The following is a 20,526-nucleotide window of genomic DNA, read 5'->3' as shown; positions in this document are numbered from 1 at the left end:
TTTGGTGTTTTAGTCATGAAGTCCTTGCCCATACCTATGTCCTGAATGGTATTGCCTAGGTTTTCTTCTAGGGTTTTTATGATTTTAGGTCTAACATTTAAGTCTTTAATCCATCTTGAATTAATTTTTATATAAGGTGTAAGGAAGGGATCCAGTTTCAGTAACCAAAACAGCATGGTACTGGTACCAAAACAGAGATATAGACCAATGGAACAGAACAGAGCCCTGAGAAGTAATACCACATATCTACAACCATCTGATCTTTGACAAACCTGATAAAAACAAGAAATGGGGAAAGGATTCCCTATTTAATAAATGGTGCTGGGAAAACTGGCTAGCCATATGTAGAAAGCTGAAACTGGATCCCTTCCTTACACAGTTTTTTTCTTTTATGTTTATTGTCTGTGTCTTAATAAACCTTTGGCTACTCCCATGTCATGATGATATTGTCCTGTGTTGTCTTCTAGAAGCTTTATCCCTTTGGTTTTTGTATTTAGTTCTATTAATCTGGTTAAATTAAAATCCATTGTATGAGTTGAGGCCAAATTCAATTTTTTACTTATGGATATCTAGTTATTGCAGAAATATTTCCTGAAAGACTCTCTTTTCTCCCACTGGATTGCTTGAACAATATATCTATATGGATTTATTTTTGGAGTTTCATTTGTGTTTATTTGATTATAATGTAAGTCTTCAAACTCTGTTATTTTTTAAGCTTAATATGGACATGCTGTGTTCTTTGCATTTCTATATAAATTTTAGAATCAACTTGTTAGTTACTACGAAAGAAAGAAAAAGAAAAAAGAAAAGCCTGGTGGGATTTTGAAAGGGATTAGGTTGAATGCTTATGTCAGTTTGGGATATGTTTTAGCAATACTAAATATCACAATCTGTGAACATGGATTTTCTGTTTTTTATATTTATGAAATATCTCTTCTTACTGAAAATACTGTACATTATGAAGTCTGTTTATCTGATTGATTTAGCCATTCCAGCCATGTGATTACTGTTTACATAATATGTTTTTCTTTCCACTTCCTTTCAATATATTTGTATGTTTCTGCAGGCATACTTCAGAGATATTGCAGGTCTGTTTCCACACTGCCATATTGAAGTGAATATTGCAATAAAGCAAGTCACACAAATTTTCTGGTTTCCTGGTGCATATAAAAATTATGTTTACACTATACTGTAGTCTATAAGTCTGCAATGGCATTATGTCTAAAACATGTACATACCTTAATTTTAAAATATTTTTTAAAATGCTAATTATCATCTGAGTCATTAGCACGTCGTAAATCTTTTTGCTGGTGGAGGGTTTTGCCTCAATGTTAATGGCTACTGATTGATCAGGATGGTGGTTGCTGAAGGTTGGGGTAGCTGGGGTAATATCTTAAGATAAGACAACAGTGTGAAGTTTGCCACAATGATTGGCTCTTCCTTTCTTGAAAGATTTCTCTGTAGCATGTGATATTGTTTGATAGCATTTACCCATAGCAGTACTTCTTTCATAACTGAAGTCAGTTCTCTCAAACCCTGACACTGCTTTATCAGCTAAGTTTGTGGAACTAAGTCTAAGTCTTTTGTAGGAGTTTTTGTAGTTATTTTTTAAAATGTTCACAGCATCTTCACCGATGTAGACATCTTCTCAAGAAATCACTTTCTTGGCTCATCCATAAGCAATAACTCTCACCCATTGAAGTTTTGTCATGAGATTGAGCAGTTCAGTCACATCTTCAGGCTCCAGTTTTAGTTCTTCTGCTATTTATGCCACATCTGCAGTTACCTCCTCCACTGAAGTCTTGACCGCTCAAAGCCATTCATGAGAGTTGGAATCAACTTCTTCCAAACTCCTGTAAATGTTGATATTTTGACCTCTTCACATGAATCACAGATATTCTTAATGGCTTCTAGAATAATGAATCCTTTCCAGAAGATTTTCATTTACTTTCCTTAGATCCATCAGAGAAATCACCATGTGTGGGAGCAATAGTCTTATGAAACATATTTCTAAAGTAATAAAACTTGAAAGTTGAAATTACTCCTTGAATTGTGCTGCAGAATGGATTTTGTTAGCGGTCATGAAGACAATGTTCATCTTTTCCTATTTCTCCATCAGAGCTCTTGGGTGACCAGATACATTGTCAATGAGCAGTAATTATTTTGAAGGGAATCTTTTTCTGAATAGTAGGTCCCAACACTGGGCTTAAAACATTCAATAAACCATGCTGTAAATGGATGTGCTGTCATCTAGGCTTTGTTGTTCCATTTATAGAGTGTAAGCAAAATAGATTTAGCGTAATTCTTCAGGATCCTGATTTTTAGAATGGTACATGAACACTAGCTAAAACTTAAAATCACCAGCTGCATGAACCCCTAACAAGAGAGTCAGCTTTGAAGCTTTGAAGCCAGGCATTGGTTTCTCCTCTCTAGCTATGAATGTCCAAGATGGCATCTTCTTCTAATAGCCATTTCATCTACAATGAAAATCTGTTGTTACATGTAGCCATCTTCATCATTGATCTTAGCTAAACCTTCAGGATAACTTGCTACAGTTTCTACATCATCATTCGCTGCTTCACGTTGCACTTTTGTGTTATAGAGATGGCTTCTTTCCTAAATCTTATGAACCAGTCTCTGGTAGCCTCTAACCTCTCTTTTGTATGTTTCTCATCTCTCTCGGGCTTCACAGAATTAAAGAGTGTTAGCGCCTTGCTCTGGATTAGGCTTTGGCTTAAGGAAGTGTCGTGGCTAGTTTGATGTTCTATTCATCCCACTGAAACATTCTCCGTATCAGCAATAAGGCTGTTTTACCTTCTTATCATTTGTGTGTTCAGTAAACCAGCATTTTTTAATTTTCTTTAAGAACTTTGCCTTGGCACTCACAGCTTGGCTATTTGGGGCAAGAGGGCTAGCTTTCACCCTGTCTTGGCTTTCAACATGCCTCCTTCACTAAGCTTAATCATTTGTAGCTTTTGATTTAAAGTGAGAGACGTGTAACTCTTCCTTACATCAGAAATACTTAGAGGCCATTGTAGGGTTATTAATTGGCCTAATTTCAGTATCGTTGTGTCTCAGGGAATAGGGAGGCCTGAGGGAAGGGAGAAAGATGGAGGAACAGTTAGTCAGTGGAGTAGTCAGAACAGACACATATATTAAATTTGCTATCTCATATGAATACAGTTCGTGGTACCCCAAGACAATTATAATAGTAACACTAAAGATCACAGATCACCATAACAGATAAAATAATAATGAAAACATTTGAAATACTGTGAAAAGTACCAAAATATGACACAGAGACATAAAGTTGGACACATGCTTTTGGAAAAATGGCACTGACAGACTTGCTTGATTTAGGGTTACCACAAACCTTAAGTTTGCAAAACATATAACATATTTGAAGCACAATAAAACAAAGTGCAATAAAGTGAGGTATGCCTGTATTGAAAGATAAATGTAATGTATTTAAAGTCATCTCTTATAGTCAGCAAATAATTCAGTCATGCTTCTTTATTCTTCCTTTCTGTCTGTATCTTTTTTTTTTCTTTTCTTCTTTTTTTTGTTTTGTTTTGTTTTTTGTTTTTTTTTGAGACAGAGTCTTGTTTTGTCTTCCAGGCTGGAGTATAGTAGCATGATCATAGCTCACTGCAGCCTGAATCTCCCAGGCTCAAGCAATCCTCCCACCTCAGCCTCCTGAGTAGCTGGGACTACAGGCATGCACCACTACGCCTAACTAATTATTGTATTTGTTTTGTAAAGACAGGGTTTCACTGTGTTGCCCAGGCTATTCTCAAACTCCTGGGCTCAAGCAGTCTACCCACCTCAGCCTCCCACAGTGCTGGGATTATAGGCATGAGCTGCCATGCCCTCCCCCTATCTGTATCTTAATTGTAGTCCATAATTCTGTGACATTTGATGTATTAATTCACGTGGTTGGATATAAGGTAACTTTTCCTATTTGTTTTCTGCATATTTCCTCTCTTATTGTTTATCTTTTTCTCTTTCCTGTCTTCTTTTGGGTTGTATGGTTTTTTTAGAAATTCCTTTGAATTTACATATTGATTTCTTTATGATATCTTTTTGCATCCTTTTTTCAGTAGTCATGTTAGGGATTACAATGTACATCCTTAAATGTTCAGTGTACTTGGGAGTTATACTACTTAACTCACATAGAATGTAAGACTCTTGTATATATATAGGTCCATGTCCTTTATGCTATAATTGTCATGCATACAACATCTATATATATAAGCCATAATACCATAATTTTTATCTTAATCTAGTGTTTTAATGAAATTAAGAGAAAAAATAGAGCTTCACTTGATCTTAGCCAAAAGACTGAGAAGCAATTAAAAAAATAGAGCTTAATGTTTACCATTCCCATTGTTCTTTATTTCTCTTTCATAATTGGAGTTTTCTTGTATCATTTTCTTTTCTATTCTGCTAAATTTTGTTTAACATTTGTTGTAGTGCAAGTTAGCTAGTGATGGTTATCTTAGTTTTGATATTTCTGAAAAAGTCTTTACTTTTTCTTCATTCTTGGTTGATATTTCATTAGATATAGAATTCTGTCTCGAAAGTTTTATTTTTCAGTATTTTAATGATGTCATTCCACTCTTTTCTCTATCTGTTGTTTTCAATCGTAAGTCAGTAGATTTCTGTTATTGTTTCCCTGTATCTAATATGTTGTTTTCTCTGGATGCTTTCAGAATTGTATTTTTACTTCTGATGTTCAGCTGTTTGGCCATGATATCCATAGACATGGTTTTCTTTGTATTTATCCTGCTGAAAATTCACTGAGATTCTTGAATCTTAAATCTCTTGAATCAAAGACAGTGTATGTCTTTAACCAAATTAGGGGACTTTTTGTCAGTTATTTCTTTAGATTTTTTTCTGCCTTATTCCCTCTCCTTCACTTCTGAAACTCCAAGTACATTGTATTAGTTATTTTGATATTATTCCATAGGTAACTCAGGTGCTTTTTAATTCCTCTTTTAATATTTTCTCTCTATTCAGATTGGAGCAATTCTATTGAACTTTGTCTTCTATACATTTCTTTCTGTCAGCTACAATCTACTGTGACACCCACCTAGTAATATTTTATTTCTGATATTTTATTTTATACTTCTAGAATTTCTATTGGATTTTTTATAGTTTCCTTTTATCTATCATTATTTTTTATTTGTCCATTTGTTACAAGTGTATTTTATTTTGTGCTTTTGAGCATGGTTAGAATTGCTGTTTTAAAATTCTTGGTTGCAAAATTAAATATGTGAATTTTCTTGTTCTCCATTGAATATGAGTCACGCTTTCTTGTGTTTTTGCATGTCTGGTAATTTTGAAATGTATAGTGGACATTGTGAGTCATATACATCATAGGCATTTTGGGATTCTGTTATATTCCTGTGAATATATTGTTATTATTGGTGGTGGTAGTAGTGGTGTTAGTATATGTGTTCAGCAGGGAAGTTACTTTTCTAGACTCACCTGTAAACTTTGAACTCCTCTTCAGTGGCAGCAACTAGAATGTCTTTTCATTTCTTTTTGCTTTAGTGGGATTGCATGCATTTCATACCATACAGGAAGAACTTACAGGTTAGTAAAAGATTTGAGGAAAGCCATACATGATGGCACTTGTTATTTCAGCTACTCAGGAGGCTGAGATAGGAAGATCACTTTAGCCTAGGAGTTTGAGACTAGCCTGGGCATAGTGAGACTCCATCAGTCCCCATTCACAAAAAAAGATTTGGGTAAAATTTGTACACTGAATTTGGGGCTTCCCGTGTTTCTATTCTGTCCCTTTGGGGATTTCCTTTCTCATTCTGCACCTACTATGATTGCCCGAACTCTGGCATCTCATTTATCAAGGAACTAAGATTATATGTTAGCCACTCCTCTACCCACTGGATCCTGCCCTTAGGCTAAAACTGTAAAGACAGGAAATCCACCCACTGACATTCCCTTCTAAAAGTACATACTACCGTTTCCAGTTTCAGTCTGGTTTTGATCAGTCTTCAGTGCTTTCATATACTTGTTTTTTTTTTATTACCTATTTAAAGCTTATAAGAATTTCAGCTATTGTACTCTGCAGCTCATTCAGTAACTAAAACTGTGGTAACAAAATGTTACCTACAAGACCTCTTCAGTTAATTTGATTCACAAAGTATGTGAGAAGGAGTTGTAATTAACCTAGTGATATGTATACATAAATTAATTTTTTATAAGTTTTTAGAAATTCTTGACATTTTTCTCTGTATATTTAAACATTTATCCCCTGATCCTGCTGAAAACTATTAAATTGAAGTTATTTTACAACAAAGTTTTCCTGAGGAAAGTATTACCCCGGTCTATGTCTGTATTCTCTTGAATTTGAAATTAGTGGCATCAGAATTAATAATGTTCCACTTCAAAGGCTTTAATTATTTTTCTACTCATTTATACACTTCTTTCTATATTCAGACTTTTGCTGTATTTTGAGTTTTACTCACTGGAAACTTCAGCTGTGATGCTATAATGGTTCAAGTAATCCTGCATATAATAATAAAATTTCTACACTCACTATGTGTATTACAAGCCAAGAGATTTGATGTGTAGTTATATCTGTAATACATAGTTATATCTGTAATACTGTTGTTGTAGCATTGGACATGTCCCGTATTTTCACTCTTTCATCTATAAAATTGTGTAGGAGTCGGAAACATTTAGAATAGACCATTCTTATGTCCCATCCAGAGATAATAATGTATGAATCCTTGAATTTGGTAAACCTCTATTATTTTTTCCTTAAACACCTTTCTGGTTTTAATTAAAGAAAACCTTTTTTAGTCACCTATAAAGAAAACCCCATCAGACTAACAGCAGACTTCTCGGCAAAACCTTACAGGCAGGCTAGGAAATAATGGGATGGCATTTTCAAAGTACTGAAAGAAGAAAAAACTGTAAGCCAAGAATTTTGTATACAGTAAGATTAAGCTTCATAAATGAAGGAGAAATAGCTTTTCCCAGTTAAGCAAACACTGAGGGACTTCATCACACTAGTCTAACCTTACACAAAATGCTCAAAGGAGTCCTAAACATGGAAACAAAAGGTTAATATTCACCATCATACAAAGACACAAAAGTATAATTCACAGGCCTTATAAAATATCACACAAGAAGGAAGAGAAACGAATCAAATGGCAAGTTGGCAGAATTCCACCAAACAACAAAGACAAAAAGAAACAAAGAATTTGTCAAACAACTAGAAAATAATTAACAATATCACAGGAGCAAAACCTCACATATCAATCAATATTAACCTTGACATAAACGGATTAAATGCTCCACTTAAAAAATATAGATTGGCAGAATGGATAGGAAGAAAAAAATGATTTGACTATATGTTGCTTACAAAAAATTCACTTTACCTGTAAAGACATATATGGACTGAAAGTGAAATGGAGGAAAACAATATTTCGTGCAGATAGAAAGCAAAAGTGAACAGCAGTAGTTATACTTAGATAACACAGATTTTATATCAAAAACAGAAAAAAAGACAAAGGAGGTCATTACATAATAATAAGGGAATCAATTTAGCAAGAGGCTGAAACAATTCTAAGTATATATGCACCCAACACCGGAAGGCTCAGATTCAAGAAACAAATATCACTAGACTTAAACAAATATAGACATATTACTAGACCTAAAGAGATAGACCGCAATACAGTAATAATGGGCAACTTCAACACCCCACTGACAGCATTAGTCAAATGGTTGAAACAGAAAGTCAGCAAAGACATATTGGACTTAAATTGGACTTTAGACCAAACAGACTTCAACAATCATTTACAGAACATTCTACCCAACAACTACAGAATATGCATTCTTCTTATCAGCACATGGAACATTCACCAAGATGGATATCACGTTAGGCCACTAAACAAGTCTTAAGAGATTTTTAAAATCAAGTATCTTCTCAGACCACAGTGGAATAAATCTGTAACCAGTAGCAAGAGGAACTTCAGAAATCATAAAAATACATGGTAATTAAACAACAGGCTCTGGAATTATCATGGGATTAGTGAAGAAATTAAGACACATTAAAAGATTTTTAAAAACAAATGAAAGTGGAAATACAACACACCAAAACCTGTGGTATACAGCAGAAGCAGTGCTACAGGGAAGTTTGTAGCATTAAATGCCTTTATATCAAAAAAGCAGAAAGATCCCAAATTGATGACCTATCATTCTGTCTCAAGGAATTAGAAAGCAAGAAAATACCAAACCCAGAATTATCAGAAGAAAAGAAATAACAAAGACCTGAGCAGAACTAAATAAAAATAAAGACAAAAAAAATACAAAAGATTAATGAAATTAAAAGTTGGTTCTTCAAAAAGATAAACAAAATTGGTAAATTGTTAGCAAGATTAACCAGGAAGAGAGAGGATCCAAATAAAACCAGAAATGAACAAGGAGATATTACAGCTGATACCACAAACATACAAAAGATTGTCACAGACTATTATAAGCAACTATACACTCTCAAACTAGGAAACCTAGAAGAAATGGATAAATTCCTGGAAACATGCAACCTCCCAATATTGAACCCAGAAGAAACAGAAATCCTGAATAGACAAATAACAAGTAGCAAGACTGAATCAGTAATTTAAAAATCTCCCAACAGAAAAGAGCTCAGGACCAGATGGATTCACAGCCAAATGTGTACAAAGAAGAGCTAATACCAGTCCTCCTGAACCTGCCCCAAAAAATTAAGGAGTAGGGAATTCTTCATAAATAATTATATGAGGTCATTACCATCCTGATACCAAAACCGGGCAAGGACACAACAAAAACAGAAAACTACAGACCAATATCCCTAATGAACACAGACTCCAAAATCCTCAACAGAATGCTAACAAACCAAATCTACTAGCATATCAAAAAGATAATTACCATGATCGAGTGAGTTTTATACCAGGGATGCAAAGATGGTTCAACATACCCAAATCAGTAAATACGATACATTACATAAACAGAATGAAAGACAAAAATCATGATTATCTCAATAGGTACAAAAAAGCACTTGATACAATTCAGCATCCCTGCATTATAAAAACCCTCAACAAACTAGGCATAAAAGGAATATACCTCACAATAATAAAGGCCATATACTACAAACCCACAGCCAACATCTTACTGAAGTGGAAAAAGTTGAAAGCATTACCTCAAAGAACTGTAACAAGACAATGGTGCCCACTTTAACCACTCCTATTCAACATAGTACTGGAAGTCCTAACCAGAACAATAAAGCAGGAGACAGAAATAAAAGTTATCCAAATGGGAAAAGAGGAAGTAAAATTATTCCTGTTTGCTGATTATATGATCTTATATGTAGAAAAACCTGAAGATTCCACCAAAAATCTTTCAGATTTGATAAATGAATTCAGTTTGAATATGCAAAATCATTGTACAAAAATCAGTAGTGTTTATGTTCACCGATAATCTAGCTGAGAAAGAAATCAAGAAGGCAATCCCATTTAAAGTACTATAAATAAAATAACAAAATATCTAGTAGTATTTAACCAATGAAATGAAAGATCTCTACAAAGAAAACTACAAACCAGCAATGAAAGTAATTGTAGAGGATACTGACAAATGGAAAACCATCCCATGCTTATGGATCAGAAGAATTAATATCATTAAAATGATTATACTGTCCAAAGCATTGTACAGATCCAGTGTAATCTCTATCAAAATAGCAACCCCATCTTTTACAGAATTAGAAATAAAAAAATCCTAAAATTCATATAGAACCAAAAAAGTGCTCAAATAGGCAAAACAATCTTAAGCAAAAACAACAAAGCTGAAGACATTACATTTCCTGACTTCAGATTATACTATGAGGCCATAGTAACAAAATAGCATGGTACTGATATAAAAATAGACACATAGATCAATGGAGGAGAGTAGGTAACCCAGAAATAAAACCATATCTTACAGCCAACTAAACTTTGCCTAAGTTAACAAGAACATACACTGGGGAAAGGACACCCTCTTCAGAAAAAGGAGCTGGGAAATTGGATCAGCATATGCAGAAGAATGAAACTGGTCCCCTATCTCTTACCATATACAAAAATCTACTTGAGATGGAATAAAGACTTAAAGGTAAGACCTGAAACTATTAAAAAATACTCAACGTAAACCTGGGGAAAACTCTTCTGAACATTGGTCTAGGTGAAGAATTTATGACTAAGACCTCAAAAGCACAGGTTAAGAAAAAAAAAAAGAAAAATAGACAACGGGACTTAAACTAAAAAGCTACTACTGTGTGGTAAAAGAAATAAGATAGTGGTAGGAGGCTGAGGCAGGAGAATCACCTGAACCCAGGAGACAGACGTTGCAGTAAGCTGAGATTACACCACTGCACTCCAGCCTGGGCTACAGAGTGAGACTCCGCCTCAAAAAAAAAAAAAAAAAAAAAAAAAAGATAGCAAAGAACCTGCAGAATGGGAGAAAACATTTGCAAATTATGCATCCAACAGGGGACTAACAGCCAGAATTTATAAGGAACTCAAACAGCTGAGCAGCAACAACAACAAAAAAAACACCAAGTAATCCCGTTAAAAACTAGTCAAAGGACATGAATAGGCATTTTTTAAAATAAGACATACCGATGGCCAACAGGCATGTAAAGAAATGCTCAACATCACTAATCATCAGAGAAATGCAAATTAAAACCACAATGAGCTATTTTACACCAATCAGAATGGCTATTATTAAAGAGAAAATAACATGTTGGTGAGGATATGGAGAAAAGGGAACTCATGTACACTGTTGTTGGGAGTGTAAATTAGTACAACTTCTATTGAAAACAGTATGGAATTTCTGTTGTTGTTGTTTTGTTTTTGAGATGGTGTCTTGCTCTGTTACCCAGGCTGGAGTGCAGTGGCGCGATCTCGGCTCACTGCAGCCTCCACCTCCCAGGTTCAAGCGATTCCCTTGCCTCAGTCTCCCAAGTAGCTGGGATTACAGGCAAGCACCACCACACCTGGCTAATTTTTTAAATATTTTTAGTAGAGACGGGGTTTCACCACATTGGCCAGGCTGGTCTCAAACACTTGACTTCTCATGATCCACCCGCCTCGGCCTCCCAAAGTGCTGGGATTACAGGCATGAGCCACTGCGCTGGGCCAGTATAGCTATTTCTGAACTGAAGATAGAACTATCATTCAATCCAGCAATCTCATTGCCAGGTATCTAGTCAAAGGAAAAGAAATCATTACATAAAAAAGATACTTCCTCTCATATGTTTATTTGCACCCCTATTTACTTTAGCAAAGATGCAGTCAACCTAAGTTTCCATCAACAGATGAATAGGTAAAGAGAATGTGGCATGTATACACAATGGAGTAATATTCAGAAATGGAAAAGAATGGGTCAGGTGCAGTGGCTCATGCCTGTAATTCCAGAACTTTGGGAAGCCGAGGCAGGTGGATCACCTGAGGTGAGGAATTTGATACCATCCTGGCTAACGTGGCAAAACCCTGACTCTACTGATATAAAAATAGATACATAAATCAATGGAGGAGAGTAGGTAACCCAGAAATAAAACCTTATTTTACAGCCAACTGTAAAGTATGGGCCATTAGCCAGGCACAGCAGGTGTGCCTGTAGTCCCAGCTATTTGGGTGGCTTAAGCATGACAGAGGCTGCAGTGAGTCGAGATCGCACCACTGTACTCCAGTCTGGGGGACAGAGCAAGATGCTGTCTCAAAAAAGAAATAAGGAATGAAATAATATTTTTTACAACAACATGGATGGAACTAGAGGCAATTATCTTATGTGAAATAGCTCAGAAACAAAGTCAAAATTGCATGTTCTTACTTATAAGTGAGAGCTAAATCGTGTACACATAGAGGTAGAGTGTGGAGTGATAGACAATGGAGATTTGGAACGTTGGGAGTAAGTAGGGGCAGATGATGAGAAATTACTTAATGGGTAACTATGTTACTCAGGAAATAGATATCCTAAAAGCCCTAACTTTACCACTCTGTAATCTATGCATGTAACTTAATCACACTTGTACTGTACACATTTATACAAATAAAAGAAGAGCTTTTTCTAGTTATATAAGAACTACATTTTAACAGTTACCATCTCAAACTTTTAAATGAGAAAATTACATGTCGTACACTATATCCTTTGGCCAATGAATGGCCCACGTTCATGTGAAAAAAATTCTCCATAAGGATGAAACTTTGGAGGAGCTATACGTATAACAGGAGAAAGATGATACTTCCTTGGCCAGATCATATCAACTTTTGTGGTCCACAAAATGTGAGTGATAGTAGTACTAGCCTTTCAGTTGCTCTAGTCTGAGGTGAGTGTTACTTCTCTATAATTATTGAAGATTTTACATTTAGCAAAAGATCTAGTTTACCATTATAGATGTGGAAAGAATAAGATGCAATTGAATGAAATTCTAGATCCTTCTTAAACACTGACTCTGGTAAGGGGAAGGCTGAGAAAGGATAGGACACTTACACTGCCAAGAACTTTTAAGTTGGGAGGAAAAGGCTCAGTGAGAGATCCAGGGGCAACCTGAGTTTCAGTATAACTTCCTGTACCACAGTTGAGAGTTTAAACTGCTAAGAGATTTTGTTCATTGTAAACCAGCAAAGAAAAACAGAGAGACAATAGTCAAATCCAGAAAATATGTAGAACTCTGTATGCTATTTCAACTTCTGATACCCAGCATCAGTTTCTAGTTGAAGAGCTATTAATACAAAAATGGAAAGATACAAGAATAGAGTGTGAATGCAGCCAAGAGGAAGAGGACCTGACATATGGAGAACGCTTTCAAACAACTAGTGCTTTTCTTAAAGAAATACAGAGTTTAGTTCCCAGAGAGATTTCTGCAAACACTTTATAAACAGGACTCAGTATTTTGTCAAATATTTGGGTTTAGTTTTTGAAAATTTAAAGAGTATCCTAAAATTTGGGCCTAATCAGGATGTTAAAGATGAATTGATGTATAAGTATAATGCTCTTCACATGTGTTTATAGCTGATATAAGATTATTAATAACAAATATGTACATTTACAATTACAAATATGTAATTCTTCTGAAACAGTTTTGAAGAATATTGTGCTAGAACCACTACTATATTAAAAATTCTAAACTTGGGATACATTTTTAATTCAAACAGATTATTAGCACCTTGATAAAGGACTAGATGTTGACAGAGTGTGTGAAGATATTTGTTGAGGTGGAAAAAAAAACCTGGGATTATAACATTTAAAGGCTTGCTTCCAGAGAACTCAATGAGCAGATCAAGAAAGTATAAAAGTGCACCTAGTAGCTTCATTATGCTAATGTTAACAGTTGCTGAATTATGGCAGATAAACCTGAAATTGGCAAAATGGAACCTCTAATGACATTTTTCACAAAATTCAATGTTTTTATTTTAATATAAGTTATTGTCACCTTTTGGCAAAAATAGCATGATTCAACCAGGCTGGCTTATGTGTCTCTATATCTTACAAATGGCAGTCACAAAGTTTTTCTAACTTATGCTTCTGCCTTAGTCCATTTGGGCTGCTATAACAAAATCCTGTAAACTGGTTGGCTTATAAACAGTAGGAATGTATTTCTTACAGTTCTGGAGGCTAGGAAGTCCAAGATCAAGACATTGGCAAATTCAGTGTTTTGTGAAGGCCCACTTCCTTGTTCATGGGCAGTCATCTGTTTACCCAAACCTCACATGGCAGAAGGGGTGAGTGGTCTGTCCCTGGTCTCTTTTATAAGGGGACTAATTCCATTCATGAGAGCTCCACCCTCATGGATAAATCAATTCCCAGAGGCTTCTTATCCTAATACCATGACTTTGTGGGCTTGGATTTCAACGTACAAATTTTAGGGGAACACAAAGACTTACCATAGTAAACCTCCTACTTCAGTTTTTGATCAGTGTTTCATATAATATCTTAGAGATAACTCCATAGGAGTTTGTAGGGAACGGCCTCATTCTTCCCAGTGGTTGCTTTGGTTTCTGTTTCTTTGAATGGATGTATCATAATTTATTTAACCAATCCCTCATTGATGAACATTTAGTACTACAGTAAGTATCCTCATGTGTATATATTATTTTGTACCTGTGCAATATATCTGTAGGATAAATTCTTACAGGTGAATGTGCTGAGTCAAAGAGGTTGTTCTTTTTCATTTTGATAAGATTTTGCCAAATTGCTATCCATAGAGGTTGCTATCTATAGAGTTATATTCCCTACAAAGAATTATGAGTGTAAAAAATGTATTAATTATCAAAAAATTATAGTAATGATCAGAAAAACAAATAATATTAATTGTGTGGCTACAAATGACTTCTAGACCCCAGTTATAGTAATATGCAAGTTGATTCTTTAATGTTGATGACCTGCCATCTGCTACCCACTATACTTTCAAGAGTTCCCATTTTTAACACTTGATTTGAATAACCTAATACTATTACTAGCTAACATTACCCAGGAGGCTGAGTCAGGAAGATCACTTGAGCCCAGCAGTTCAAGACCACCCTGGGCATCATAACAAGACCATATCTATAAAGAAATTAATCTTTTTTCTTTTAGTAGCCAAATGTGGTGACACTTGCCTTTAGTGTCAGCTACTTCAGAGACTAAGGCCAGAGATCACTTGAGCCCAGGAGTTTGAGGCTTCAATGAGCTGTAATCACACCACTGCACTCCAGCCTAGGTGACAAAATGAAACATCATCTCTTTATAAAAATAAAACAATTTCCTAGCATGCGTCAGGCATTGTTCTAAGTGGTTTATGTATTTTAACTTATTTAATTTTCACAACAGTCCTACAAGCAATTATAATTGTTTTCCCAATTTACAGATGAGGAAACAGACCTGAGATATTATGTATCTTGGCAGAGCTGATACATAATCAGCTCTGATACGTTATTCTGAAATTATATGTATCCAGCTCATAATAGGGCTAGGGTTTAGCCCTATAAGTTATTTTGAAAAATCATGCTGAACACACATATACACATCTATAATTTCTTAAGTTTGTATTTACACTCTCATTGCAAATAATCCTTATCTTTCTTGTATTTTTTTGTGCTTGCAAACCTGCCTTTTACAGATGCGGCAAATTAAAACAGAAAGTTGTTGGTTTCATTTTTGTTTTGTCCTGAGATACCTAGAAAATTAGAAACCAAGTTGAAATGGTCTTATGACAATCCCAGGTATGACAAATAAATGTATAGAAATTTAACGTTTTTCATTTTAAGTTGATGACCCGCAAGTTATTTCAGAAATGTGCCAAAGAAGCTCCTAAGAAACATTTATAATAGTAAATGTTAACGTTTTTTTAAAAAAAAAAAAAAATAACTTCCTGTGGTTCTTTCAGTAAGTTTTCATGACACTTTTTATCTGCAGGCAAGTGGCTGTATTCTCCTGTGTCTTGACATGCAGACTTAGGTGAAATATTGTGGGCATAAAAATTGCGTTTGGTAGGTCTGCTTGGAAGGGGTCATGTAAAAGTCATCTTTGATTTGTTAATGGAATTCTTTTTTAGATGTAGTATATGGCAGTAGTGATGTGCATCCTAAGGGAAAAAAACGGTCTCTTTTGTAAAGGTTTATTTTCATATATATACACTGTAGTTCTGTTGTGTGTTTTTGATTTAGTAACAATTTATGTGTTTTTCTGTCGCAGAGCACTGCAGCCTGTGGTGTTGAGGCTCACAGCGATGCCATCCAGCCCTGCCACATCAGAGAGGCCATTCGACGCTACAGCCACAAGATTGGCCCGCTTTCCCCATTCACAGTACGTAATAACAGAGTTATAAAAAGTTATATTTATAATATGAAAGAATTTTGATTTTCAAGTGGTCAAATGAAGAAGCATTGGAATTGTTGAAAGCAATTTGTGGTGACTGTAATTTTGTTGTATAAAAGTGGCATAATTCTCTTGGGAAATGAAAGTCATTTTCGTCTCTTTTTGGAAGGACACTTTTTTCTACAAAATATTATTTTCTTTCAATTACAAATTAAGTTTTTTTGTTGGGGTTTATAGTTTCTATTTTTCAAAGCTTAAGTTTATAAAACGTTATTCTGAAATTATATGTATCCAAATATTGCTAGTAGCACTTTATATTTTAAAATTGGTTAGATTGGCATTACCACTTCTATCAGATATCCTTCTCCTAAACATGCTTTTAGTTGGAAGAAGAAGAGATATTTCTTTACTGGCTTTGAACTAAGCTGAAATGCAGACAGCCTTTTACATCTTCAAATGATTTGAAAACTTATAATCAGGGTTTTGTGTTGTTTTAATGGGGAATTAAAGACCTGATATTTCAGCAGCCTAAAGAAAGTGTGTGCAGATGTGTGTGTTTTAATTAAATGCTCATCTTATGGCCCTTAAAAAAAAAATCTTACTTGTGTTACGAGAAATTTCTTCAAGTCCTACTCTATAAGGAACTAGTTCAGCAGAAAGTAGAGTTTGATATACATAACTGAGGAACAGTCAGATTTACTTTTTTGGTATTCTGTTTTAACAAGCTAATGAAAATACGTATGTATAACATACATAAACAAATGAAAAAATAAATAATTAGTGTTACATAGTATACATTTTTACCTGAGTGGATTTTACTATTCATAAAAGTCATGATTTTGTCTATATTATCTTTTTTCCTTATGTTTAAATAGAATGCTTTCTTTCTATCCTTTACTTTTATTAGTTTTTGTTAATTATATAGATTCTCTGTGTAACAGGAAGAACATGCTTTATGTGTCTCCAGAAGCTCTCTATAATGGTGATGCTTTGCACTTTTAATATTTGAAGTTTATCTTGCATAAGAACATGATTTTAATATTGCTGATTAAACCAATATATCCTTTTGCATGAATGTTTTTAGAGTCTTATAATTGAAAAGAAATAATTAAATCAAGTTTCTTTTACATGATGGGTGAAGCTGTTTTGAATGACAGGCCAAAAGGAAGAGCAATATGAAAAATTACGAATGAGAAAAATAAGAGATAATTGGAAGTAAGAATTTAAAAACCAACTGAAATTGAAAAAAAAATTATAATGAAAGATTTAAAATATCAAATCCATCGATAACAGTCAAATAATGACGAATAGGTTGAGACAGTGGAGGGGAAAAAGAAGAAAAAAGAGGCAGTGTTTGATAATAATCTAGAAGCAATTAAAAGATAGCAAAGGGAAACATGATTTTTGAGAAATAACCTAAAATGGTAACTAAAAGTAATGAACAAAATTACATAAAGGAAAATGTATCCAATACAAAGAAAACTTCCTAATCATGAAGCCTGCATTATTTCCTCAAAAAGAAGTGGCAGCTGCTTCATTCTTCAAAGGTTTTGTTTTTAAAATAGACTGGACAGATCATTTGAGAGCCATCTTGGTTGATGACATTATTTACATACATGTGTGTATGTATATCTTTTCCCCCATGTCCAGCCTGGTGCTTATGTATTACTACTTTTACAATCTAAAACTGTAGTATTAGTATATGATAAAAATGTACTTTAAGCTAGGTTCAAATATTGCCTAAGCTAACTTTGATCTAATAAACATAAAGAATGGGCTTTTTAAAACTGGTGACACAATTTTAAAATGCTTAATTTAAATACCTCTGGAAAATAAAACAAATGAGCCATGACCTGGAAGGTTCAGTTAGCCACTAGTAGAGCAATCCAACAAAATCAACAGCAGTTGGTAACAAACTCCGCCCCAGAGGGGCATCCAAGGTGTTATTATTCCCCAGAAGGGTACTGCCACCTGGAAAGGTCTGCTCCATTATCTTCAGCTATGAGAATTTGCCCATACTACAGAATGAATATGCCTGCACTTTTTTTTTTTTTTTTTTTTTTTTTTTTAGACAGAGTCTTGCTCTGTTGCCCATTTTGGAGTGCGGTGGTGCAATCTCAGCTCACTGCAACTTCCGCCTCCCAGGCTCAAGCAGTTCTCTCTGCCTCAGTCTCCTGAGTAGCTGTGATTACAGGTGCCCGCCACCATGCCCAGCTACTTTTTGTAATTTTTAGTAGAATTTCACCATGTTGGCCAGGCTGGCCTTGAACTCCTGACCTCAGGTGATCCACCCACCTCGGCCTCCCAAAGTGCTGTGATTACAGGCATGAGCCACTGTGCCCAGGCTGCTTATGCTATTTTATACCATGAATTGCATGACCAGGGTGACATAGTTTCACAGTATATAATACATAAATCTTCCTTTTGAAGTTAAAAAATTATCTCTTTAAAACGGGATGGATTTGTAGACTGTGTGTGTCAATAATGCAGCCACCCTGTCTTGGCTCCCACATACCTCAAGCTGCTAAAAAAAAGGAGCTTGTGGTAGAAACTTACCATGATTGGGGATGCTGATGTTCAGTTCCCTAAGGTCCACTCTGAGGACCTGACATGGTACTTTAAGCTGCAGTGGGGACACTTTGCCATCTAGGCTTTGAGCTGCAGCTCCTAACAAGAGAAAAGGTATGTGGGCTGCTTCTATGGTAATCATAGATTGACACCTATATTTTCATATAGAAAGGCTGAACTGACTTGCCTCCAATGTAAAATGTACTTCGTAAATTAAAATGCCAATGAACAACTAGTTTATATTTATGAAGCATAGAGATTTTGTCTTCATAGCATGTCATCCTGAATCTAGAGTTTTTCGTATATATTTAAATGTAACATCTGGTTTAGAATACCCATAACAATGTGTATATATCCAGTTTCCAATAATTTGATATTGTTAATAGTTTACATGGGAACAATTCAGATAGTACATTTTAAAATCTCCTTTTAGTGAGTCATTTTTCTGTCTACTATATGACTCTGAAATAATTTTATACCAAATGACATGATCAACTTTAGGAATATAATTCATTATATGAAGAATTGTAAGTGAATATTTCACCTTAGGAATTATTTAAAATGATAAAGGAATACTTAAAGCCACATTAGCTTTAGGTATAAAGAGAAGAATACAAACAATGCTTTGAATTGCAGTAGCTCCTGGAGTAGGAAGTATACAGGGAGAATGGCATAAACATCAGTCACCTGCCACACACATGTGAACACCACATTCACGAGTGCTGTGGAGACACATGCCATCCATCCCCACTCAGCAGTTAACAACAGTACTCTCTTTGGCATATTGGTTTTCATTGGTGATTTGTTTCCTTTCTGTATTCTCATTTATTCTCAATTCTACACAAAAGATAAGAGAAGGTCTTACCTTCTTAAGTAATTTTCCTAAGTCAAGCTATTTATTAGATTAAATTAAACCAGAGCTAAGATTCAGGCCTTCTGACACCTAGCTTCAAACAGTTTCTCCTGAAATACACACTTTTGCAACTGTCCCCACCATACCTCACTTTCTGTGTACACACTCTAAAGAACCTTTAGAGAAACTAATTTTACTTTTTTGCTTCTTGTTTATCTTTCTTAATTCTAAAAATCACTTTAGATTCTCTGATCTGCAGTATTCTAGAGTGCTTTTGCAACCTAGCATGTCCTGAGTGATTTTGATGTTTGCCATCTTATATTGTGTTTTTATTCATAGTAGTTGATAATATGTGAAGTTATATTGTGTGGTGATTAAGAACTTTGATCCTGGAGCTAAATGGCCAGGGTCCAAATCCCAGCCCTGCCACCTACAAGCTGAGTAGCCTTACATAGGTTTCTTCACCACTTTATGGCTGTTTCCTTATCTCTAAAGTAAGGATATTAGATTATACTTCATGATAGGAGTTAAGAAGTACTAAGTACTGTGAACTTAATTAACATGTAGTAAGCTCTTAATAAATAATATTATTAATAGTGGTAGTAGTAGTAGCTATGGTATATTTTTTAAAAGAGATAATACAAAGTAAGCGGAAACCATCCCACTCAACCACACTCAAATGTGTGTGCACAGTACACACAGAGGGTATCTGGCTTTACTCTATAAGCCCAGAAAAAACTAAAAATTTAAATAATAATGTGGTTTGTTTATGGACTAATAGTTTATACCATTAAAATTTAAATACTATTTAAAGGTTATTGTTCCTGAAAATAAATGTTCATTTTTACTTTTTGTATTAATAACAGTTAAAGAGCATGATTTTTTTTAATCACTGATCATCATAAATAAGTCTTAGCAACTGAGTGTACATACTTACCACCCAATTTTTTGCATACCAGCTAGATTTTGCATACTAGCTCTGTGGAACGGAAATCTAAAGAACAAATGGGTGATCTCATTTATGAAGTTTCTTCAATTTCAGTGTTTGTGATTTTACATATTTTCATAAGTTATTGAAAAGGTTTTCAGAAATTGATGATCATATTTCAAAGTTGATACATTTTTTGATTACTGGGCTTATTTTTCTCAACTTTTAAAGTTTCTTCAGTTTACTCATTATGAAAGAAATGCTACTATGTTAGAAAATTATGAAAATATAGAAAAATAAAGAATAGAATAAAACTTATGTCCTAGAGATAACTACTGTTAATATA

The 20,526-nt window shown here is 34.6% G+C and overlaps 1 protein-coding gene across 2 annotated transcripts in view; it reads left to right on the top strand.

Annotated features, from left to right (window-relative positions):
• SUPT3H (suppressor of Ty 3 homolog (S. cerevisiae)) overlaps positions 1 to 20,526 on the top strand; it is a 524,788-nt gene that overhangs the window by 421,062 nt on the left and 83,200 nt on the right. For both annotated transcript variants that reach the window (XM_011986846.1, XM_011986847.1), the window contains one exon: positions 15,709 to 15,819. In XM_011986846.1, coding sequence (XP_011842236.1) covers positions 15,709 to 15,819 — 111 coding nt within the window. The remainder of the gene's footprint in view (positions 1 to 15,708; positions 15,820 to 20,526) is intronic.

Source organism: Mandrillus leucophaeus, unplaced genomic scaffold (assembly GCF_000951045.1).
Source record: "Mandrillus leucophaeus isolate KB7577 unplaced genomic scaffold, Mleu.le_1.0 Scaffold3, whole genome shotgun sequence".
Classification (NCBI taxonomy): domain Eukaryota; kingdom Metazoa; phylum Chordata; class Mammalia; order Primates; family Cercopithecidae; genus Mandrillus; species Mandrillus leucophaeus.
This window is presented reverse-complemented; position numbering and strand designations above follow the sequence as displayed.